This window comes from Moschus berezovskii, chromosome 1 (genome assembly GCF_049115385.1).
Source record: "Moschus berezovskii isolate FMDL1 chromosome 1, NW_MosBer_1.0, whole genome shotgun sequence".
Classification (NCBI taxonomy): Eukaryota; Metazoa; Chordata; class Mammalia; order Artiodactyla; family Moschidae; genus Moschus; species Moschus berezovskii.
Window position 1 is genome coordinate 55,903,143 of NC_142460.1, and position 26,481 is coordinate 55,929,623.

The window sequence follows — 26,481 nt, forward strand, 5'->3', positions numbered from 1 at the left end:
TCCAAGGAGCAAGTGTCTTTTAATTTCATGGCTGCAGTCAGCATCTGCAGTGATTTTGGAGCCCAAAAAAATAAAGTCTGATGCTGTTTCCACTGTTTCTCCATCTATTTCCCATGAAGTGATGGGACCAGATGCCATGATCTTTGTTTTCTGAATGTTGAGCTTCAAGCCAACCTTTTCACTCTCCTCTTTCACTTTCATCAAGAGGCTTTTGAGTTGCTCTTCACTTTCTGCCATAAGGGTAGTGTCATCTGCATATCTGAGGTTATTGATATTTCTCCCAGCAATCTTGATTCCAGCTTGTGCTTCTTCCAGCCCAGCGTTCCTCATGATGTACTCTGCATAGAAGTTAAATAAGCAAGGTGACAATATACAACCTTGACGTACACCTTTTCCTATTTGGAACCAGTCTGTTGTTCCATGTCCAGTTCTAACTGTTGCTTCCTGACCTGCATACAGGTTTCTCAAGAGGCAGGTCAGGTGGTCTGGGATTCCCATCTCTTTCAGAATTTTCCACAGTTTATTGTGATCCACACAGTCAAAGGCTTTGGCATAGTCAATGAAGCTGAAATAGATGTTTTTCTGAAACTCTCTTGCTTTCTCCATGATCCAGCGGATGTTGGCAATTTGATCTCTGGTGCCTCTGCCTTTTCTAAAACCTGCTTGAACATCTGGGAGTTCACGGTTTACATACTGCTGAAGCCTGGCTTGGAGAATTTTGAGCATGACTTTACTAGCGTGTGAGATGAGTGCAATTGTGGGCTTCCGTCTATGGGGTCACACAGAGTCGGACACGACTGAAGTGACTTAGCAATAGCAATAGAACCAGTTTCATAGTTGTTGGAAGATCTGAGAGAACAGACCACGGAGAAGACGAACCTGGACTTAGCAACTAGTAGTTAAGTTGCTGCTGCTGCTAAGTCACTTCAGTCGTGTCCGACTCTGTGTGACCCCATAGACGGCAGCCCATCAGGCTCCCCTGTCCCTGGGATTCTCCAGGCAAGAACACTGGAGTGGGTTGCCATTTCCTTCTCCAATGTGTGAAAGTGAAAAGGGAAAGTGAAGTCGCTCAGTCATGTCTGACTCGTAGCGACCCCATGGACTGCAGCCTACCAGGCTCCTCCGTCCATGGGATTTTCTAGTCAAGAGTACTGGAGTGGCTTGCCATTGCCTTCTCCAAGTTAAGTTGCTATTTCCCTGGAAATAGAAGGACAGAGGAACAAAGATGGAATGCTAGAACTCAGAGACTGGAGATGGTTCATGAGGGGAAGATGTTTTGACCTTTGTGAGAGGAGACCTTGGAAGAGATATAATTACTGCTAACTAGGACCCAGAAGCGGAGAAGGCAGTGGCAAGCCACTCCAGTACTATTGCCTAGAAAATCCCATGGATGGAGGAGCCTGGTAGGCTGTAGTCTGTGGGGTCGCTAAGGGTCGGACACGACTGAGCGACTTCACTTTTCCTTTTCACTTTCACACATTGGAGAAGGAAATGGCAACCCACTCCAGTGTTCTTGCCTGGAGAATCCCAGGGATGGGGGAGCCTGGTGGGCTGCCGTCTATGGGGTCACACAGAGTCGAACACGACTGAAGTGACTTAGCAGGACCCAGAAGAAGAAGAGCAGGGGGAAAAGACCTCTTACTGCTCCCTTCCTCCTTCAGTTTTCTACCACTGCCTCCTTGGTCAAACCTAATCATTAAGCAGTTCCCTTCTGCATAACTGACAGAGACATCTGGGGTTTTTACCCTCCTTAGTTTAGGTAATAAAAATGCATTGAGAAGTCCTGGGATGGTGGTCACTGCCTCTCAACCTTGAAGGAGGAACCCTCACTGTAGGAAGTCACTGAAAAATAACATGCTGTTCCAACACCTCAGGCCAACCCAGTGAGGAGGAAAGTCATTCCTCTGAAAATGGGTCAGTCTTCCTTTATCCAAGAAGGGTGGAGAAGACTGGAGCAGAAAGGACCATCACTTGATACTGGGGGCGGGGTGGGGTTTGCTGGACTTCAAGCTGACTCCTCCAATACCAAGGAAGGGAGAGATTTTTTTTTTCTTCTCCAGTGGCAAACTCCTCTTACTCTTTATAAAGCTTCCTTGGGTGAAGCTTTCATCCTGTAGGTTCATCACATGTTGTCAGCATTCCAACAGATATGATACTGTGGTGTGGTGGTGTGCTGATTGTCACGGAGCTCAAAGACCTCTGTTTTTGAAAGGTATTTCCACTGATTTTGTATTTGGTTGATAGGATTTTTTATGTTAGTACTTTAAAAGGTGTCTATCCATTGTTTTCTGGCTTGTGTAATTCTTTTTTTTTTTCTTATGAAAAGTCAGGCATCCTTATTTTTGTTCCCCTGTATATAATGTGCCCTTTGGGGGAGCTGTTTTTAAGATTTTCTTTGTATCATTTTTTAAGTTTTGAGTAGGTGGTATAATACATGTTCATGGTTCAAAATTCAAAAAGTATGGTGAACACACAAAGAGATATTGTTCAGTTTATATCCTTCAATTTTGTTTACAGTGAAAATGTCCTCTAGTTTCCATTTCCATAGGCAATCAATGTAATCATTCTCTTGGGCTTCCTTCCAGAGATATTTTATGCATATATAAAAAAAATCATGTTTCCTTCTCCTCCATTTTACAAAAATGGTAAAAGGTGCTATAGTATGCACCCTTTCTTCATTTGGATCTTTTCCCATTATAGAAGGACTATCATCAGTCATTGAAATGACTGTAGAGTATTTAAATGTTATGGATATGTAAAAGTTTTAACTAACTGGTACTCTGTTAATGAGTGTTTAGATTTTGTTCCAATCTGTTGCTATCAAAAACCCTTTATCAATAACCCCTTAATTAATTGCCATGTATGAATGGCCCTAGGAATATATACAGGCATGTTTTGTTTTGTTGCATTTTCTTTATTTGATTCATAGGTAACTATTGTTTTACAAATTGAAGGTTTCTGGGAACCTTGCATTGAGCATGTCTGTTAGTGCTCAACAGAATTTGCTCATTTCATGTCTCTTTGTCTTATTTTGGTAACTGTCACAGGTTTCACACTTTTTCATTATTATTATATTTGTTATTATCATCTGTAATCAGTAATCTTTGATGTTACTGGTACAGCTTACTGAAAACTCACATGATGGTTAGCACTTTTTAGCAATAAAGTATTTTTAAATTAAGCTATATGCATTTTTATGCATAATATTTTTGCACACTTAATGGACTACACAGTATAGTGTAAACATAAATTTTATGTGCACGGGGAAACCAAAAAAATAAATTCATGTGTCTTGATTTATTGCAGTATTTGCCTTATTGCAGTGATCTGGACCTGAATCTGAAATATCTGATTTCAAGGATTTTTGCATATTGTACAGGTATCCTGGGAGTAGAATTGCTGGATCAGAGAATGTTAGGTTTATCATTTTGATAGTGCCAAATTTTCTCTGTTTAAGTTGAGCCAATTTACAATATTGCCAGCCATATAAGATGGGATGTTTCCCTTCATCTCTGTTAATGCAGCATTTTATAAATTTTTAAGATTATGACAGTTTTTAAACCTACACAGAATTAAAAGGAATAGTATAATGAACTGCCCATCACCAGCTTTAATAATTATGGGTATATCATCAGCTTTCTTTTTTCTCTACTTCTACACTCCTTACCCATTGCTAGTTATCTCTTTTATACCTTTATTGAGGCATAATTTTCACTAAGTTCTTGCAATTTAAGTATTATTAATTGATCCCTGGGTCATGAAGATCCCCTGGAGAAGGAAATGGCAGCCTACTCCAGTATTCTTACCTGGGAAATCCTATGGACAGAGGAGCCTGGCAGGCTACAGTCCATGGGGTCTCAAAAGAGTAAGATATGACTTAATGACTAAACAACAACAGCAAATGATTTACAGTAGATTTATAAAGCTGTGCAGCCATTACTACAATCCAGTATTACTACTATTCTTCGCCCCTAAAATATCCCTCATGCACACTTTCAAACAATCCTGAGTCTCTCCCCAGTCCAGGGAACATCTGTTTTCTATCTTAATATTATAGCTGCTATATCTAGACATTCCATGTAAACAATACATCACAACATGTAGGCTTTTACATATAAGTGCTTTCATGTAGAATAATGTTCTTGAAGTTCATGTTTTAGCACATTAGTAGCTCATTTATTTTTGTGCTGGATAGTAATCCATTTTATAGATAGAGTACATTTTGTTTTTAAAATCTAGTAACTGATGGATATTTGGACTGTTTGCAGTTTTTTGGCTATGAACATTTATGTACAAGTGGACAAATGTTTTTATTTTCTTTGCCTAGATATTTAGGAGTGGAATTGCAATATCCTATGATAGTGTTGTGGGCTTCCCTGATAGCTCAGTTGGTAAAGAATCTGCCTGCAATGCAGGCAATCCTGGTTCGATTCCTGGGTCAGGAAGATCCCCTGGAGAAGGGATCGGCTACCCAGTCCAGTATTCTTGGGCTTCCCTTTTGGCTCAGCTGGTAAAGAATCCACCTGCAACACGGAAGACCTGGGTTCGATTCCTGGGTTGGGAAGATCCCCTGGAGAAAGGAAAGGCTACCCACTCCAGTATTCTGGCCTAGAGAATTCCACAGTCTGTATAGCCGATGGGGTCGCAAAGAGTCGGACACAAGTGACCGACTTTTACTTTCATGATAGTGTTAGTCACTCAGTCGTCCAACTCTTTGAGACGTCCTTTGCGACGACCAGGCTCCTCTGGAATCCTCAGGCAGGAATGCTGGAGTGGGTTGCCGTTCCCTTCTCCAGGGGATCTTACCACCCCAAGGATCGAACCCAGGTCTTTTGCATTGCAGACAGAGTCTTTATGTTTAACATAGAACTGCCAAACTCTTTCTAACATGACTACACCTTTAACATTTTAACCAGCTATCTATAAGGGTTTCAGTGTCTCCGCATGTTCTCTGACACTTACTATTTGTCTTTTTCATGATAGCTATTCTAGTAGTTGCATAGTGGTATCTCAGTTTTGGTGGATTTCCTCAGTGCTGTTGATGGTAGATCTTTTCATGTACCTTTCTTCAGTGCCTATCTTCTTTACTAAAATGTCTGTTCTAATCTTTTGCCCATTTTTAAATTGGATTGTTTACCTTATTGAGTTTTAAGAGTTCTTTATACTAGTTATACATTCTTTATCAGATATGTGATTTGTAAATACTTTTCCCTATACTGTGGCTTACCTTTTCATTTTCTTATTGGTGTCTTTTGAAGTTTACTACTGGTTTTAAGAAATTTGATTGTAATTTTACACAGTAGATTCTCACATTTTTTACTCTTAAGCATCTTGGAATTTTGGGTTTGTACTTTTTCCCAAATTTGTAAAATTCCTTTGAGAATTTTTTTAGAAATGACCATTATGTTTTCTTAAAGGACACCACTTGAAGGAAATCCACAGTTGACTCACATATTACTGACTGTTCTGTTCATTTTTTTCAGTCTTTGTGTGTGTTTTGACACTGTCCTCTGCAGTCCAATCTGACATTAATCCCATACAATGTATTTTCCATCTCAGACATTGTATTTTTTTATTTATAAAAGTTTCAGTTGGGTCTTATGTGTTCTGTTTCTCTGCTTAACTTGATTCTTTACCTCAGGAGTTGGCAGGCTGTGGCCCATGGGGTCAAATGCTGTCCATAGCTGTTTCTGTTTTCTTTTTTAATGTGGCTCCCAGGCTAAGACATACTATATTTTTAAGCAGTGGTATTAAAAAAATGTGAGGTTGGTGGCAGTGGGGACGGGGAAGGGGGGAGGGAAAAAAAAATGGGAGAGAGACCTTAATGTGGCTCAGACAGCCTAAAGTATTATCTGACAACCCAGGCTCCACCTTCAACACAATATGACAGCAGAGGAATTTGAAGCCAGTGGTGCACTGAAGGTAATGATAGCAACAACCCACATGATAGCAATAACACAAGCCCACTTAACTCATGACTAGATTTATTTAAATGCCCCACAATAAAGGCTAGCAGAAGAAAAGGCATGTCATTTTCCAGGCACCAATTTTATTAGTATCTGTCTTTACTTTCATAATCATGAAGTCTAGCTTTCAGGCAAAAATTATGGACACATGAAAAAGAAAAAGAAGAAATAATTCTCTATCAAGGGACAAAGCAGTTTGTAGAATCAAATTCACATATAAAGATCTAGTGGTAAAAGTGGATAACATGGTTGAAATATATTGAGAATTTCAGCAGAGAGCTGGGACACTTTAAGAAAGATTCAAATGGAAATGCTGGAAATAAAAAATAGAGTAACAGATGAAGAATGCCTCTGATGGGCTCATCATAGAGTTAGCACAATACAGTTAAGGAAAGAATAAATGAACTCAAGTGTAGGTCAAAAGAAATTACCTAAACTAAATGACAAGGAGAAAAAAAGAAAATAGAACAGAAGGTCTAAGAACTTTAAGAAAATATGAACTTGTATAACATTAGTCTGTTAGAATCCCAGAAAGAGAAGCAAAATGAGGCAGAAGAAATACAAGACAGTAGCCATGTATTTTTTTAAATATACTGAAAGACATTAAACCATAGATCTAAAAATCTCAGGACAAAAAAAACCAAACAGAATAATTTTAAACTCTCTCTCAGGCCTGCCACCTAGATCACCTAGATGCATCACGTGTAAACTCGGAAAATCACAGAAAAAATCTTGAAGGCCACCAGAGAAAAAAGACATTACCTAATTTAGAATACCACAGCAGACATCTCAGAATCTGTGTAAGCCAGAACATAGTCAAGTGACATCTCTAAAGTACTGCAGGAACAAGTTTTTCAACTATTAATTCTTGAGGGAGAAATAAAGATGTTTTCAGGGAAGCAAAAGCTGAAAGATTTTATTCCCAGAAGATGTGAACTACAAAATGATGTAGCACAAGTATGATGCCAGACAGAAAATCTTGTCAGTATTCTTAGGCTGCTCCTGACTTTTGAATCATGATTAAGAAAAATTTCTCTATAACACAGTTGTATGTGATTATTTCTGATATTTGTATTAATTTTTTGATCCATTTTGAATTTTTCTTACGTTTGGAAGTCTGAGTGAAGCAATTTTATCTTTTAATACTGGGCTATCCGATATGAAGTCAACATTTTCCCTGATTTGAGATGCTGCTTTTGTCACATATTCACTTCTGCCATGCAACTGTCCTATTTTTGAATTTTCATTAAATTTCAGTAGGCTATTTGTTAACGTGCCAATATAATGCCATTTCAATTATAAAGGCTTTTGAATGTTTTAATATTTCAAAATGTTTTCATATTGGCTAGTTGCTTTTTGTTGCTCATGCTATTTCATGGTTTTCATGGATATTCAGTTTTGTAATCAACTTTCTACTTTCAGGTATACAAATATATAAATTATGAGAACTTAGTACTGAAGTATATATTTTATATGCTTTTTATCTTCCTTCAGCTCAAGAGCACTAGAACACAAAGATTGAAACTTCTCGTTCCAGTTTAATGCTTCATTGATGTTATATATTTTTACTATGATTTTTAAAAGCCCAGATGAAATTATTATTACTGCTTCATGCTATCAGATTTTTTAGTCAATATATGCTTACTAATTTGCATTAGTGAATTAGCATCTGCTCCCCTCATGGCTCAAGCAGTAAAGAACCCACCTGCCAATGCAGGAGGCACAGAAAATGCTAGTCGCTAGTTTGATACCTGGGTCCAGAAGATCCCCTGGAGAAGGAGATGGCAACCCATTCCACTATCCTTGCCTGGGAAATCCTATGGACAGAGGAACCTGGTGGGCTATACTCCATGAGGGTGCAAAAGAGTTGGACAGAACTGAGCACACACACACTTTACTAATTTGCATCTTAGACTCTTCTTGCTCATTTAATTTCCCATGTCTTTTAAATAGTCTTTATTTTTTTCTGGTTGTTTATACATTGTTCTTTGGCGTTTTATAAATACTATGATTAGGTAGGTATAGATTAATCATTATGGAAATTGCTTGGGCTTCCTAGATCTGGTATCTTTTATTAGTTATAAAAAATTCTTACCTAGTTTTTGTCTTAGCTTCATTTTCTCTCTCTCTCTTTTTTTTTTTGTAGAAGTATGATTAGTCATGTTAGAATTGTATACTCCATTCCTCATGTCTTTAACCCTTGCATGTGTTTTCCATTTCTTTGTCTCTCTGTATTGCACTTAATTTTTTTTACAGATCTTTTACTAGTTTTACTAGTTTTTTCTTCAGCTGTGTCTAACCTGCAGTTAAATGTGTTCATTGACTTTTAATTTTGTTGATTTTATTTCTATAAGTTTTTGATTGCTATTATCTTTTTTATAATTTTTCATATTTCTTTATTCCTTAAACATGGAGTAGGAAATGGTAACTCACTCCAGTATAATCCCATGGACAGAGGAGCCTGGTGGGCTACAGTCCATGGGGTTACAAACAGTCAGACACAACTTAGTGGCTGAATAATATTCTTTAAGCTATATTATCCTCATTTTATATTTTAGATCTGGTTTAAATATATAAAGTCTTTGTGGATTTCTTTTGCTTCTTGCTTATGGTGTTGTCTTTCCTTACATGGGCTATGATTTTTATTGACATCATCATTATTACTAATATTTACAAATACTACAATATTTACAAATTGTGAATTTGTATTTTCCTGGAATAAATTTATTTGTAAAAATTGAAGCCTGGGTTTGAAGTGGATATTTGGAACGGATTTACATTTGTTTTAGCCAGAGACCTGGAGATACTACTAGCACAGGACCAATCTTAGCTAAAGTCTTGGCCTAAGAATTTTTGGACCATGTACATAATATGAATTCAGGTAGAGAGGATTTTAAAATTAGTCTTTTTTTTTTTTTTTCCTTTCCTGGGTAATTCAGTGTGCAAGCAGGCAGTTTTCCTTACAGGCTTAGAAATGTGGTGAAACCGACTGGAGGAGCATATTAGTATAACTATTTTAATTTTTAGTCAAGACAAAAGCCAGCTGTTTTAGCCAGCATTTTACTTATTTTCAGAGGATGAATCACCAAAGGTAGTGATTCATAATTTAGAAAAAATAATGTACAGTATCTGTATATATTTGAAAAAAAATACAGACCTTTTCTTTCCTCAGTAAAGACATTACTAAAGAAATTGTTTTGAAGATAAATGCATTCGAATGGTTGAGTATGACTAAATGCTCTTTGCCAAGCTTAAGTAGCATTTAAGTTGAAATATCTATATGATCAAAGATTTAGAATTATCATAGAAGAAATTGTTAAAAATTGAGAGTTTATAACATTCTATTCTTCTTTAATTCATGTAGAATAGACCTAATGTTATTTGGCTTAAATTGGTAAGTGGATTTCTTGTATTTGGGTAGTTAAGCATTATAATTTAGTGGAATTTTCCTGTGGTACATAAATGCACAAATCCACATTCTTGTATTTCATTGTGAAAATTACTTAATCTGCTTCAGAGACCCAGAAACGAAAAGTAAGTCTGGTCATAATTACCAAACCATAATAATTACCATAATAATATAGTCTATTATTGCATGCCTGTGTATTTTAGGAAGTACCTTATTACCACTTGTATTATATGCGAAAATATGATCTGAATTCTAAGGCCAGAATATAGTTTGTTTCATAAATGGGGACTCTAGTGGTATTCTAGTTATTTAAGTTTACATAGCTAATAGGAATATACTGTTTGATAAAAGTAAAAATGACTATAAAAGGTATAATTTTTTTTCATTAAAAAGGCATGCAATCTATAATATACTCATCCCACTGTAAATAATTTGTTTTTATATAAATAACTTTATTTAAGTATTTCTATTTTGAATAATTATTTTAGTGTAGTTGAATGAACTGTAGGTAACCTATAATTAGGACTAGTACTAATTATAATTGGCTAATGTATAGACTGTTACATATTAAGTATTATACTAAATATATAGTTTATCCAAATATTAAGCATTGTATGAAACACATTAAACATTTCCAGTATTACATTATACAATAATACATTTTTGAAGAAAAACATTTTGATGAATTTTGTTAGATATCTTAAAAATCTTCATAATTTAAGTAAGGAAAAATTGGTGTCTTATATTTCAACAAAACTGACATATGCACAGCTGGGAAAATCTCATCTGTGAAGACTTTCGGTTTCCTCTTAGATTGTTGAAGGAAACTTTGATGGCAATATTAACAATAAAAATAGTTCCATATTATTATTAGCAAGCACGTATATAGCACTACCAGGGATTGTTTTAAGTGCTTTACAAGAGGTCGCTATTATTATTGTTCCTGTTTTATAAATAAAGAAACTGAGACACAGAGATACTAAGTGATTTGCCCAGGGTCACATATAAAGGAAATAGTGGAGCTGAGATTGAAAGCCAATGTTGGCTCTAGACCATGGCTGTGTAAAGGGTCAGATAGCAAATATTTTTAGCCTTAAGTAGAGAAGGCAATGGAGAAGGCAATGGCACCCCAGTCCAGTACTCCTGCCTGGAATATCCCATGGATGGAGGATCCTGGTAGGCTGCCTGTGGTCCATGGGGTCGCTAAGAGTCGGACACAACTGAGTGACTTCACTTTCACTTTTCACTTTCATGCATTGGAGAGGGAAATGGCAACCCACTCCAGTGTACTTGCCTGGATAATCCCAGGGACGGGGGAGCCTGGTGGGCTGCCGTCTATGGGGTTGCACAGAGTCGGACACGACTGAAGTGACTTAGCAGCAGTAAGGTCTAGTTGCAGCTACTCAATTTTTTTATCTGGTGTGAAAGCAGCCATAGTCAATATGTAAATATATGGATGTGGCTCTGTTTGAACCATAATGTCATTACTGACAATTATATTTAAATTTCATGTAATTTTTTCCTGTTAGGAAATACTATTCTTTGGTTTTTAACAATTTAAAATTTTAAATTTAAGTGTTCTTGTTTCATGTATTATGAAAAAAAACAAAAACAGTAGTTTGCCAGCTCTGCTCTAGACTGCTGCATATTTTGGGGAGTCCTACCTTGTTCTAGGGCTTCCCTGGTGGCTCAGATGGTAAAGAATCTGCTTGCAATGCGGGAGACCTGGGTTTGATCCCAGGGTTGGAAATATCCCCTGGAGAAGGGCATGGCAACCTATTCCAGTATTATTGTCTGGAGAATTCCATGGACAGAGGAGCCTGGAGGGCTACAGTCCATGGGGTTGCAAAGAGTCAGACATGACTGAGCGACTAACCACTATATCCCTCTGGAAAAAAAATTAGATTTTGCGTTTTCTCTGGGGTCTGTTGTACTGGGGTCAAATGGGACTATGATTTTTAGATCATTTTGATACATGTAGCCATATTTTTGCCACCTGGTATACCACTGCATTTTTTCCCCCCTGGTTGCAAAACAGGAGACCTGAGTTTGATCCCTGGGTTGGGAAGATCCTCTGGAGAAGGGAATGACAACCCACTCCAGTGTTCTTGCCTGGAGAGGATCCTGGCAGGCAGGCTACAGTCCATGGGGTTACAAAGAATTGGACATGATTGAGTGACTAACACTACTCCTACTACTAGACTCAAGTAATTCTATTGATATAGAACTTCAGTATATTTATTTTTATTATAATTTTACCAAAAACATAACATGAATCCTAAATGATGAATGGGCTTCCCTTGTAGCTCAACTGGTAAAGAATCCACCTGCAATGCGGGAGAGACCTGGGTTCAATCCCTGGGTTGGGAAGATACCCTAGAAAAGGGAAAAGCTACCCACTCCAGTATTCTGGCCTGGAGAATTCCATGGACTGTATGTATGACTCAGTGACTTTAACTTCACTTCAAATGATTAGTATAGTTTTTCAAAGCCAACTATTTTAAAACTAAATATCTGATATTATATAACTTATTTCTTGATAATCTTTAAATTGGGGCAAAAAAATCAATCCATTCACTTATTCTTTCTAGGAGTTTCTTTGAGTTGCTGCTGTTCTTTGGAAGAGATGAATTTTATGAAGAGCCCTTAAAGGATATTCTTGGATCATTCCAGGTAAAACAGTTAATTTCATTTTAATCTATCTTTGAAACAGGTCCTTATGCTCCACCTGAAAATAGTATATTGATTATTTATTGATTATAAGCTTCTAGATTTCCTAAAGTGGCAATGCTTAAGATTCTGTTACATTGGCAGAAAAGAAAGTTCTTAAAAGTAACTTTTAGCTGTACTTCTAAGCAGTTAGATTTTAATTCCTTATTTGCTAGACTGGAGCCTGCTGCCACCAACCCCCTGTAGCTTCCCAAGCACATCCTTTTATTGCTAGCATGCTTTTTATTGCTAAAGGCTTTTGTTGCAAAACCCCATGCAGAACTTAGCCATAGAAAAAGCACTCTTTTTGCCTAGACTAGAAGCAGGCTGTCTGTCCCCATGCCACTTTTTCCCTTGGCTATTTTCTGATTTTCTCATCTATTCCTTAATAGCCTTCCCAAGAGAGGAGGTGGGTTTTTTTTTTTTTTTTCTTTTTGCATACACTGTATGAATGAAGAGTAAATCTAGAAGGGAATGACTAAAGATTTAAGACCTCGCCTGTAGATACAAGATCATTTGATGTTTTTTTTTACCATTTTGTTGGGAAGCAACATATAGTACTGTGGCTCACTAATATGTGCCCTTTTTGGGAGTGGAATAAAGGAAGATGTGGGCTTCCCAGGTGGCACAGTGGTAAAGAATCCTCCTGCTAATGCAAGAGACACAGATTTGATTCCTGAGTCAGGAATATCCCCTGGAGAAGGAAATGGCAGCCCACTCCAGTATTCTTGCCTGGGAAATCCAATGGACAGAGAAGCCTGGTGGGCTCCAGCCCATGGGGTCTCAGGGTGAGTAACTGAGCACACACACATAAAGGAAGATGGACTTTGAGCTCCCCCTAGGGGTATAATTGTTCAGACAACATACTGCATTCTACTTTGAGGAAGGAAATCATCAGAGTCACAGAGAAGTTGTGCAATGCTTTCTCTCCGCTATAATTTTTATTTCAGGTTTACTTAAAGAGTTTTAGGTTGAGTTAAAACAGATTTTTATGATTGATCATTCTGGTACATACATAAAATAGGAAGTGAAGTGAAAGTCGCTCAGCTGTGTCTGACTGTTTTCGACCCCATTGACATATAGTCCATGGAATTCTCCAGGCCAGAATACTGGAGTGGGTAGCCTTTCCCTTCTCCAGGTGATCTTCCCAACCCAGTGATCAAATCCAGGTCTCCCGCATTGCAGGTGAATTCTTTACCAGCTGAGCCACCAGGGAAGCCCAAGAATACTAGAGTGGGTGGCCTTTCCCTTCTCCAGCAGGTCTTCCCGACCCAGGAATCGAACCAGGGTCTACTGCATTGCAGGCAGATTCTTTACCAACTGAGCTATCAGGGAAGTCCTAAAATAGGAAAACTATAAGCAAACTTAATTGGCTAAGGTGTATCTAAAACTTCTTCACACTCAGAATCTAACTCTAGAATTGCTTTTCCTCTCCAGTCATCAGTGTCTGTTTTTCTACACTATTTTATCTTCATTGGCATCGAAAGTGTTGGTGATGTAGTATTTCCTAAAATAATTAATAAAAGAACTTAAAGTCATTTGTACTGGGTTTTTAAAAGCTTAAAATGACTTCCAATAAGTTGTGTTTAACTAGTCACCTTTTGACTCCTGCTTCAGGGGTATTAAGTTAGATTAATTATCCTATACCTATACCATTTGATATCCAAGAGTTAAAAGAGTGCTCTGCTAGTCTCTTGGGTTTTATTCTGAGTCACCAGTAAACCGTTTGGCAAGGTTTCGTGATGTCTTTAATGTCCTTGAGTTCAGAATGACAACTACATCATAACCATTACCAGGCTGACATGGATTCAGGTAGTATTGTAAAACAATCTGATTTCAGTGGTATAAAAATATGAAAAAAACACATCTTAGAATCAGTTACATTATATTGAACTTTCTATTGTATCCATCCTTACATTCAGCAGAAGAGGTAAAAATACCTGTTCTCATGGAAACTGCATTCTAACTAGAGTCTATATTCAGGTATTTTAAAATAATTTTCCATTCCATTTTTCCTTCGACACTTGTGTCCTCAGCAATCTATTCTTGAATTTTTGGTTCAGTAAATATTTATTTAGTTCCCACTGTGTGCTATGCACTAAGGTCTGGAAAAAAACCGTAATAAGCAAAACCAGAAAAACCTTGTTATTGTGGACTTTAATTCTAGTTTAGACACAGAAAGACAAGAAGTAAAACCTTTGTAAATTGCAAGTATTTTAAAAAGTGACAAATGACTTCAGTGGGAAACACTGAAGTGTTTTTAGAGTTGATGAGAGATAGTATTTGACTTCTCTTTTAAATGTGTGAAATCATATTTGTGAAGGGTATATCCTTTTTTCGCTTTGTCAACAGTTTCCATTCAGTAATCTAAATAATTAATTCCTCAATAGAGAGAGTTCCTCAACCTGAGTAGGTTTGCACTGTTTTCTATTTCCTCAACAAATTCTAAAACCCACCCCTTCTCCTGTTTGTTTTCAATCTCTGCATTTCTACTACTTGCGTTATTGTGGCCCATTCCTACTCTAAATTTTCCTAAAGCCTCTAATTCCTGTCTCCCTGGAGAAATTTCACCTTTTGTTCCCATTTTAGCTTTGTCTGGAGAATAGTCTTCATTTTCTAATTGAACCACTGCTGCTGGTGCTTCCCCAGCCATGTGCCCTAAGGGACTCAAGAAAGGCCAACATGTAGTCCATCATGTATACTCTTTTAAAACCTCACATTTGTAAGCTTGTGAATTCTCCAGGCTTTAGACCAACCTTTGATAATCCAATGACAAACCCAATGTCACCTTTTGAATTTTTTTTTTTTAAACTTTCTCCTAGTGCATGCCCTAGTTCCCAAGTGGTACATTTCTATCCATCTTTCATACAGATTCATACCAGCTAAGATCATGCTCTTTCTTCTCTACAAGAAGTAGGGCAAACACAGTGCTGCTCGTACTTTAGTGTACATAAAGATCACATGGAAATTTTGTTAAAATCCAAGTTAACAATTCAGTAGTTCTGGGTTGGGACCTGAGAATCTGCATCTCTTAACAAGATCTGAGGTGATGCTGATGGTGAAGCTCTGAGGTGATGCTGATGGTGATCCCTAGATCACGCTTTGAATTAGCAAGGGACTAACATTCTTGGCAGATTTGAGTGAATTGTTCATTCTCTTTCCCCACCCACTTCCTTCCCATTTCCCAACTTGCCACTCTGTCATCTTGGGCAAGTTATATAATTTCGGTGTCAGTTTCATTGTTTGTAAAGTGGGAACAGTAATTGTATTTGCTGTATAGGTCCTCCATTTGGCATTGTTCTTAGAAAAATGATCAGGTTTAAGGCCTAAGGCAGGCCTATAGCCTGTCTGGTGAAGTATGTGAACTCATGAAGTCATATTGGGATTTCTGTTTTTCACGATGAAATCAAAACCTACGTCTTAAGCTTATTCTTTTCTTCTGTGAATTTCAGATTTCCTAAACCTTGAGTTGTTTAGGTAGAAATTACTTATTCTTCTTATCCACTGACTATATTTTTCTCTGTGCTTTTTTCCAAGAGGAAACTTCATTCTTAGAGTCAATTTTCCATATACAGATTGTCCCAACTTACAGTGGTTCAACCTAAGATTTTTCAGCATTATGATGGTGTGAAAGCATACCATTCAGTAGAAAGTGTACTTCACATTTTGAAATTTGATCTCTTCCTGGCTGATGATATGCCATATGGTGCTGTCTCATGATGCTGGGCAGCGGCAGCAGCTCCCAGTAGCTCCAGTTAGCCATGCCATCATGAGAGTAGAAAACCAGTACACTTAAAACCATTCTGTACCCAGACAACCATTCTGTTTTTCACTTTCAGTATAGTCAATAAATTACATGAGGTGTTCAACATTTTATTATAAAATAGTCTTTGTGATAGATAACTTTTCCCAACTACAAGTCCAGTATAAATGTTCTGAGCGTTTTTAAGGCAGGCTTGGCTAAGCTATGATGTTTTAATCTGTTATTGGTGAGCTTTCCATAGGCTTGTAATTGAATTCATACACTTGGTCTCCAAAATCCGTTAATTTAATTAAATAGACTCCCAATGAAATGACAAAAATAATGTAAAGTTTGGGGGAAAAGTCCTTGTGAATGCTATAAAATCAGCAGTTTCTGAATGTGATTAAACAGGGAAGTGAGAGACAGAGATAAAAGAGAGAACTTCCCAGTGCTTTCCAGAAATATGTGGCTCCCCCCACCAGCTTGTAACAGTAGAGGCCAGAGGAAATAGCATATAGTGGATCATTTGTTATGTGGCCAATCTCATTTTGGTCGGTGCTTTCTGAAAATACACTGGGTGTGCAGCAGAACCAACAGAATAGGAATTGTGATGTGACTGTTAAACCTACATTAAAAATGGCATGTATGGCTCTGCATGAGAGCATTCCTTTCATTGAGAGAATGATGGTGTCACCCAGACTAAATGCAGACTGTCCCAATACCCAGAGGTAAGAAAGTTTTCTGAATAGCTCAGCTGTACAGCTCCAGCTGTAGCTAGCTTCCTCATAATTTACTGCCTCACAGGCTATTACTCTTAAATCATACTTAGAAACTTTTACCTTCTCTGTTTGGACTTGAAAAATTGGACAGAGACCTATTTATCCATTAGTAAAACAGCTCTCTGTTGAAAATACTCTAGGTAGAGATGAATGAAGAGACTAAATAATAAATAACATGAATTACCAGCAGTTACATGGTAAGATAAAAGGTGTGTTTTTTTTTTTTAAGGATCAGTTATGTTCTTGCTGTGGTTGAGTCTCAAGTATCTTCCATGAAACTGAAGTGAAATTTAAAAGAAAGGACAACCTCAAGGATGTATGGAAGTAAAATACTGTGTGGAGAGGAAACCACTAAATTAAAAGTGTAGAGAAGGCTATCAACAGCAGATTAGCTCTAAGAAAAACGAAACCAGTGAAGGAAATAATTTTAAAAAAAATTAATTTTCAATTCGTGGTTACATACAGCCATATCTTATTACAATCTTTGTTTGTGGATAAAAAAAAAACTCCTGTAGATGCAGGACTCTCATAGAAAAACTAGGATTCTCACAAAGGAAAGAATAAAATCAGGTCTGCAGTGAACTTCTTGATTGTAACAAACGCCAGAACAAATAATATCTGGAGTTTTTAAAGGGAGAAAATATTATTTAATAATACAGATGCCAAGCCCTATAGTTCATGAGAGAGGGCAACAGAAATAAATAGTTCAGATACTTAGAAGACAAACCAGCTACATGTCTTTTATTAGGAAAATGAAAGAAAGAAACCAGCTGATTTAGAAGTGATCAAAGCATTTACACAGAGTGGTTACAGGAAAAGAAAATAGGACTGATCTGAAGAAACAAGTAAAAGTAAGCACACTATTGTTAATATGTTGTTATGAAAATCCTATTAATATCAGAAATGATTCTGAAAAAACTATTAAGTTTTGAATAAAAGTACACACACAATAATCAACAACTAAGATCTCAGATTATAGTACTGATTGGATGGAAGTAAGGAAAATAAGGAGGAATCAAATATATTCTTGGGCATTTAAGCTGAAGTAAGCATGTAGAGAATGAGATGGCTGGATGGCATCACCAACTCTGTGGACATGAGTTTGAGTGAACTCCAGGAGTTGGTGATGGACAGGGAGGCCTGGCGTGCTGTGATTCATGGGGTCGCAAAGAGTCGGACACGACTGAGCGACTGAACTGAACTGAATGATCCCCAAAAGCAGAGACATTACTTTACCAACAAAGGTCCATATAGTCAAAGCTGTGGTTTTTCCAGTATTCATATGTGGATATGAGAGTTGGACGTAAGGCTAGTGCCAAAGAATTGATGATTTTGAACTGGAGAAAACTCTTGAGAGTCCCTTGAACTGCAGGGAGATCACACTAGTCAGCCCTAAAGGAAATAAGTCCTGAACATTCCTTGGAAGGAGTGATGCTGAAGCTCCAATGCTTTGGCCAGCTGGTGCCAAGATCCAACTCATTGGAAAAGACCCTGATCCTGAGAAAGATTGAAGGCAGGAGGAGAAGGTGACAACAGAGGATGAGACAGTTGGATGGCATCACTGACTCGATGGACATGAGCTTGAGCAAGCTTGGGACTTGGTGATGGACAGAGAAGCCTAGCATGCTGCAGTCCATGGGATTGTAAAGAGTCGGACACAACTGAACAATTGAACTGAACTGAACTGAATGATGCCCAATTTATGGGTTTATATGTGTATCTCCCTAATTTGTTTCTTTTTAAGTCAAGATCATGTATCATTTTATTAATCAAGAGAAAATAAATGTTATATAGATTTTTGTTCACTTGTTTAATTTAGGGGGGAAAAAAGAGATTAACTGTGGAGTAGTCAACAAAATCCCAACCTGTAATCTAAAAGCATTACTGCTAGAGCTCTGTAGAGATGCAGGGTTCAATCCCAGGGTAAGGAAAGATCCCCTGGAGGAAGAAATGGCAACCCACTCTAGTATTCTTGTGTAAAGAATCACATGGACAGACGAGCCTCACTGGCTACAGTCCACAGGATTATAAAGAGTCTGACACGATTGAGCGACTGAGCATAGAAGTTGGCCTTAGTTAAACTTTTTTTTCTTAGTACTCCACCCTATTTTTCCATCTGTTTGACCTTTGTGTGAGTAGGGAAAGGAGGAGGGAGGAAATAGGGGACAAAAACTCCCCAACAGGAGGAAGCCCAAGGCTATCTTACTGCAATAGCATCTTGAAGAGCAAAAAATAATCAGAAGTAAAAGAACCAGCTACAAGAGGGGAGTGTAAATAGCTTGTTATGTCCACCCTGTTTTACTGGGGCAAGTGTTGATCTCCCCTGAGAAGTTAGAGTGGCTTCCCTGGTGGCTCAGATGGTAAAGCATCTACCTGCAAAGCAGGAGACCAGGGGTCGATCCCTGGCTTGGGAAGATTCCCTGGAGAAGGGAATGGCAAACCACTCCAGTATTCTTGCCTGGAGAATTCCATGAACAGAGGAGCCTGGCGGGCTACAGTGCATGGGGTCATAAGGAGTCAAGACACGACTGAGCAACTAACACACACACAAAAAGAAGTGAGAGTATATATTCATCATCTTCATAAGACCAGTGTGTCTCCCAGATTTTATTATTTTAGCTAATAGGATAAGTTTAGAACTATTGACATTCCACTAAAAGCTTCTCAAAACCAGGATCATGTCCCCTCCCTAGACTACTTGGAATAAATTTCCCAAATGATTTGGCAAATTTCTTATCTTGGTATTCAAAACTACCTTTGTAGCTCTGGTTAAAAAGTTTTTAAATATAACTCCAAGCTAGGCTTCAACAGTACGTGAACTGAGAAATTCCAGATGTATAAGCTGGATTTAGAAAAGGCAGAGGAACCAGAGATCAAATTGCCAACATCCATTGGATCATAGAAAAAGAAAGAGAGTTTCAGGAAAAACATCTACTTATGCTTCATTGACTACCCTAAAGCCTTTGACTGTGTGGATCACAACAAACTGTGGAAAATTCTTAAAGAGATGGAAATACCAGACTACCTTACCTGCCTCCTAAGAAATCTGTATTCAGGTCAAGAAGCAAGAGTTAGAACTGGACATGGAACAACAGACTTGTTCCAAATTGGGGAAGGATTAGGTCAAGGCTGTATATATAGTCACCCTGCTTATTTAACTGATATGCAGAGTACATTATGTGAAATGCTGGGCTGGTGAAGCACAAGCTGAAATCAAGATTGTAGGGAGAAATATTAATAACCTCAGATGTGCAGATGACACCACCCTTATGGCAGAAAGTGAAGAGGAACTAAAGAGCCTCTTGATGAAAGTGAAAGAGGAGAGTGTAAAAGCTGGCTTAAAACTCAGCACTCAGATAATTAAGATTATGGCATCCAGTCCTATCACTTCATGGTAAATAGATGGGGAAACAATGGAAACAGTGAGAAACTTTATTTTCTTGGGCTCCAGAATCACTGCGGACAGTGACTGCAGCCACAAAATTAAAAGACACTTGCTTCTTGAAAGAAAAGCTATGACAAACCTAGACAGCGTATTAAAAAGCAGAGACATTGCCGACAAAGGTCCGTCTAGTCAAAGCTATGGTTTTTCCAGTAGTCATGAATGGATATGAGATTGGACCATAAAGAAGGCTAAGCACTGAAGAATTGATACTTTCTTGAACTGCGGTGTTGGAGAAGACCCCTGAGAGTCCCTGGACTGCAAGGAGATCAAACCAGTTAATCCTAAAGGAAATCAACCCTGATTATTCATTGGAAGGCTTGATGCTGAAGCTCCAATATTTTGACCACCTGATGCAAAGAGCCAACTCACTGGAAAAGACTCAGATGCCGGAAAAGACTGAATGCAGGAGGAGAAGGCTATGACAGAGGACGAGATGTTTGGATGGCATCACTGACTCCATGCAATGGACATGAGTTTGAGCAAACCCTGGGAGATGGTGAAGGATAGGGAAGCCTGGCATGCTGCAGTCCATGGGATTGCAAAGAGTCAGACACAACAAATATCAGCTTAAGAGCAAGACATTCTGTGAGAAGCAGTTTCAAAACTGTGTTCCCATATTATCTGAACATATTAATACCTGAATTAATATATGTTTTCCCAAATAAAATATTTCTAAATAAATGATTAAATCAAAGACCTGAGAAATTTTATTCATTCATTCAACAATATTTATTGGAGTTTTAGTAACTTGTCAATTTGTAGCATAACCCATATTGTGACCTGTTCTCTTGACTGACCTATTCACAGAGTCATATTTTATATTAGTTTGCCTAGGAACCTGTATTCAAGTAAATCTTGCAGCTACCTTAATTCTGCTTCAGGGTCTATCTTACAGGTTAGGACTGTAACAATAGCACTTCTCTGATGGCCATATCATTTCATTACTTATTTTAAATTATTGATAGTAGGGTAGGTTGTACTTTCACACTCAGATAACAAACAGAGAAATATATTTCTTTGTAATCTTTAGACTTTCTACGTAAAAATAAATTTAAACTAAATTAGAAGTAAATGTTTCTTAATGAGATATGCAGAAATTAAATTTTTTGTCTTTAAATTGAAAGTGCTGTGCTGAGCTGCTCAGTCATGTCCTACTCTTTGTGACCACATGGACGATAGCCTGCCAGGTTCCTATGTTCATGAGGATTATCCAGGCAAGAATACTGGAGTGGGTTGCCATACCCTCCCTCCTCCAGAGGATCTTCCCAACCCAGGGATCAAACCCAGGTCTCCCACATTGCAGGTTGATTCTTTACCATCTGAGCCACCAAGGAAGCCCATTATCATGGCAACTATCAATTAATTCTGAAATCTGATTATACACTGAGTTGGTGGTTTTACTTTATTTATGATTGATTTCCCCTTCAGAAAAAAACTAACATCTACCTTGTTACCTAAAAATTTTAAATGTATAAAAATGTAATCAGGTTTATTAAATAGGAAACAATAACTCATAAGTATTTTTATTTTTTCAAAAGTCCCAATAATTCACTTATAAGTACATGATTTCTAGTTATTTTTAAAAATGAAATATGGATAATTTATATTCAGTAATGAATTTTTTATAATTTTAAGATGAATCACCTTAGAAATTTAATCCAATAATTCCTTATTTTATAGATCAGAAAATTAAGCTTAAATGAACTGAGGTTTATAGAATCCTATTCTCATCTCAGCCTTCTTGCCAGTGTTCCCTAATCTATTAAATGATGCAACCATGTGTTTGCAATAATGTATGGGTCAAAAGAATAGGCTTAAAGAAGTGTCTTTATTTATACTCCTATTTTAAATGCTTCATGCTCTTAACATTTTAAAGCCTTTTCAAGACCACCCTAATGGGGAGAGGGAGAAATAAGAAACTTTAGTGCGGCTATCTGAGTGACAGCAGATGAAGGCATCGACTAGAGTGCAAACTGTAGTTATGGCAAGGAAGAAGCAGACCAGGAGATGTTGAAGAAAACTGCCAAGCCATTAGGATCAATAGAAGAAGATGAGTTTTATAACTGATACCAAACACAAAAATAAATAAATAATAGTTAAAACTCGGAATCCTTAGACTTCTGACATCATCCCCATTCAGACGTTTTTTTTTAAGTTTGAACATATATCCCCAATATGTGTATAATTGTTATTTTATGTACATGTACTAATACTATAGTATTTGGAAATATTCCCTGTGGCTCAAATGGTAAAGAATCTATCTGCAATGTGGAAGACCCAGGTTTGATCCCTGGTCCTGAAGATCCCCTGGAGAAGGGAATGGCAACCCACTCCAGTATTCTTGTCTGGGGAATCCCGTGGAGAGAGGACCCTGGTGGGCTACAGTTGCAAAGAGTGGGACACGACTGAGTGATGGACACTTTCACTAATACTATATGGGCCCAGATGGCTCTGTAGTAAAAAATCTGCTTGCCAATACAGGAAACATGGGTTCGATCCCTGGGTCAGGATGACCCTTGGAAGAGGAAATTGCAACCCACCCCAAAGTTCTTGCCTAGGAAATCCCATGGACAGAGAAGCCTCATGGGCTACAGCTCACAAAGTCGCAAAAGAGTTGGACATGACTTTAGCAACTAAACAACAACTATTATAAAACGTAAAAATATGTAGTAAAATTATATTTTAACAGTGTAAAACTTTAATGACACCAGTATGACTGAATGTGCTTTATTTAAAAAAAATTTAAGTTCATATTATTGAAAAACTTTTAATAAAAAGTTTGCAATTTGCAGTTTTTTTGCAATTTGACTAAATTTGTTGTTTCTGAAATCACTGTTTTCTTACACAGTAACCATTTTTTAACAGATAAACTGAAACTCATTAAAATGCTCCACATGAAGGATGTTTTAAACAGAAAATTCTAATTACGTTTTTTTAATTAATCTATCTATGCTTGTCATAGATACAAGCATTATAGTTGGTATTGAATTGGGGCAACAACAGTCATGTAATGATGTAAATACATCCAAACATCTATTTTAAATGATCATCTCCTAAGAACTTTCTTTTACAAAGTAGTAACTTTCTCACTGTATACTATTTCTATATTAGAAAACTCAGAATGTGAAATTTTTCAAAAACATCAGATAAATAAAATACTTCTCAGAAACCTGTCACAGAAAAGAACAGCAAATTTGTGAGAACTGTCTTTTTGTAAAAGAAAACTGCATAACATCTTTGAATTTTACCCCTTTTGAAGTACTTTACCATAGCTAATGAAAATATAATAATAAAAGATGATCATTCTCATTTCAAAGTATTATAAAGATTTTCCTGTGTTTTAAAGTCTTTGTTTTTATAAATCAACCACATTGAATACCTTTTACATTTTTGCTTTGATCTGCCGCAATATCTTGCTTATGAATGAATTTGATGTGGTATTTTATACTTTTATTCTGGAATTTGCTTTCATTCAAAATAAGACTTTTTATAGTGCTTCTACTTTCACAGATTTCTATAAAATCCTAATTTGATTTAAAAAGTTATTTATTATTTAAGAATATGTCTTCTCTGGTATACCTTTCCTTTTCTGACTGAAGAAACATTTAACTACCTAGGAAGTAAGATGGCAACACCTAGTCAGTAATGCAGGGCCTTTCTCCTATATAATGAGTACCAGAAGAGTGGAGTTGTATAGATTTTCAATACTGCTGAAGAGTTATTATGGATTGAGGTAGCTAGTGGAGGCTTCTCAGTGGGAAGACAGGAGAAAGTTATAGGAGAGAGTGGTAGGAGAAAAGGGATAGGCAAGGAAGTATGAGATAAGTTTGGGAGACATTAAAAACCAGGCTGGAGAAGAGGAGTCATGGTGTTCATTAATAGGTGAATGAGTTAGGTTGGTAAATTCAGAGGTCCTTAAATATGAAGTTTGGGTATTAAGAACTTTAATACTATGATAAATGAAAGGATTCAGATTAAGTTTGTGTAATGGCCAGAACACTGACCTGCAGCTACACAGACATGTAGTGGCCAACTCAGACAAGTGGCAGCAAGTTTGTGAAAGAAAAGTCTTCTGAACTAAACAGATTATAAAAGAAGATTGAGGAAGTTATGTTTTCTCTCTACTTTGGCAAAGAAACAAGTCTGAATGTAAGTTTCCAAGGGAATTATATTTAGCACAATGCAGTGAGTAAATAAAGGATTAAGTTAATATATAGGTCCAAGTTAATATATAGGTTTTTTAATTAAATAAGCCTCCTAAAAAATACAATATAAATATACTCTAGAAAAGATAAGTTGTAAATCTAGAGTGATTTAAGTATTTCCTTTTTCACTTGAGAGCTTTTAAATTGAAAACCATTCAAAAAAGCCACCATACTATTTAAGGAAAAATGAGCCAAAAGATACTTAAAGACTTTTCTTTCATTCTGTGTCTTATTAAATAGACCAAAGTGAAATCTTTATTTCATCTCTATTTCCTATCCAGACTTCCCCATAGAAGTGGTCTTCAAAATATGTTGTATTTGACTCAAGGAGTGCACGCACCAAAAAACAAAACTTTCACTTACACATAATTTTATCTTAGAAAATGAACTTAAGCTAATTTACTAATTTTAATAGAAGGATTGGTAGGAGTACAAGTATATACTTTATAGTATAAACATTTATGACAGTGCACTTTAAATGTAGGACGTACAATCAAAACATATGCCAGAGCTGACTGAGGGATAGCTATTGTTAAACATACAGGTTATTAGGGTTTTCCCTTAGAAACTTTGAATTATAATATTTTAACCTAATTAAAACAGTAGGTTTGAATTGGGGTCTGGGAATCATCTTTTAACAAGACCTCCAGGTGTTTCTTATTTTCTGCCAAGTTTAAGATATTATCTGTAGATCTGTTTAGGCCCAAGTCCTGTTTTAGGTCCCACAGTACTAAGTGCTATATTATTGGTGCCTCACCAAGAGTTCCACAGCAGAGTGAAAGCCTTACCAGGGATTCATGGGTTGGCATCCAGCTTACCTTATTTCTTGTGCTTTGGACCCAAAGCCAGCTTACAGTAGCTTAATTTGTATGGCCAGTGATACATATGTCTAGAGTAATTTAGGAATTTAGTTACCTTTAGATTTGAAACTGATTATAATTTTTATCCGTGAAGTCACTGCCCAGATCATTACTGTGTTCCATGTGTTAAAAAAATCATGGCTGATCAATAACTTTATACCTTATTTTTATGAGTGCTATAACATGCTGACACATGGAAATATAGAAATTAATTTTATGCTAACCGGTTGGGTGTCCTAAAATTATTTATTCAGAATCTTTAAAAATATTAGAAAAAAGTAACTTGCATTTATTAAGTATTTGTTATGTGCCAGGCATTGGTCCCAAGCACTTTTCAGTGTAGTTCAACACTAAACAACTATGTGTTGTTTAATCCTCACAACAATCCTATGAAGTAGGTGTTTTTAGTATCCATTTTGTAGAAGAGTTAACTGAAAAAGCAGAAAGGTTAAGTAATTTGCCCACTGTTTATAGGGTTTTTGTTTGCTTGCCTGCTTATTTTAATTTTGGAATTCCATAAATAACTTTTAGAAGTTATTGTCATGTTTTGACTTAATGATACTTCTTTGAATGGTTCTTTATCTTGAAACTTGATTTCTTCTACTGCCTTGTTCTCTTAAAAGACAAAACCTCTTTCATGTATTTTAACAATGAATGAAAAGTGGCATATAGATATCACTTTGGACTACTGAAATAATGAAAGAACATGACAATTTAATTAAAGCAAAATGTTAATTGCCACTTTGAATATGTAGCCCAATGATTCATCTAAGTAAAATTTGTAAATATATATGGTTTTATCCTGAAGCTTTGCTTTATAAATAAGTTTTTCATGTCCGAGGGAGTTTTTTTGAGCACAGAAAAAAATTTTGACAGTTTTTTGTGTTTTCAGTGATGTGCATTTTATTCCAGTTTTTAGCATTATGTCAGAATCAAGTTTTTTCTTAAGTCCTTAACGTTCAATTTATGCATTAAAAAATAAATCTATCTATACCTTCACTAGATCTTCAGTTAATCTTTTTAAATTATCAAATTCCATGAAGCATTTTAAAAAACACCTAACAAAGTACATAATGAATCTAAGATGCATAATCAAATGATTAAATCATGTAAATCTAAGTCTAATTAATAAATTCAGTAAACCAAGTTCTCTTAACAAAGAGAACCAAGTTCTCTTACAAACTTACGTTATATAACTCATATTTTAATCACCAGTCTATAAAAACACTTCAAATGTCTTTTATAACCCCCACAAATGCATAGACAAATTATCAGTTAATGTCCAACTTATCAATAGTATCTTTATCTTAAATCTAATGCAAAGTCTTCATATTATAGGCTAGATTCATTCCTTCAGCCTGTCATT

General features: G+C 36.6%; 1 protein-coding gene across 4 annotated transcripts in view; it reads left to right on the forward strand.

Annotated features, from left to right (window-relative positions):
• Nucleotides 1-26,481, forward strand: part of ZNF654 (zinc finger protein 654) — an 89,599-nt gene that overhangs the window by 43,183 nt on the left and 19,935 nt on the right. For all 4 annotated transcript variants that reach the window (XM_055427028.2, XM_055427795.2, XM_088836214.1 and 1 more), the window contains one exon: nt 11,967-12,048. In XM_055427028.2, coding sequence (XP_055283003.1) covers nt 11,967-12,048 — 82 coding nt within the window. The remainder of the gene's footprint in view (nt 1-11,966; nt 12,049-26,481) is intronic.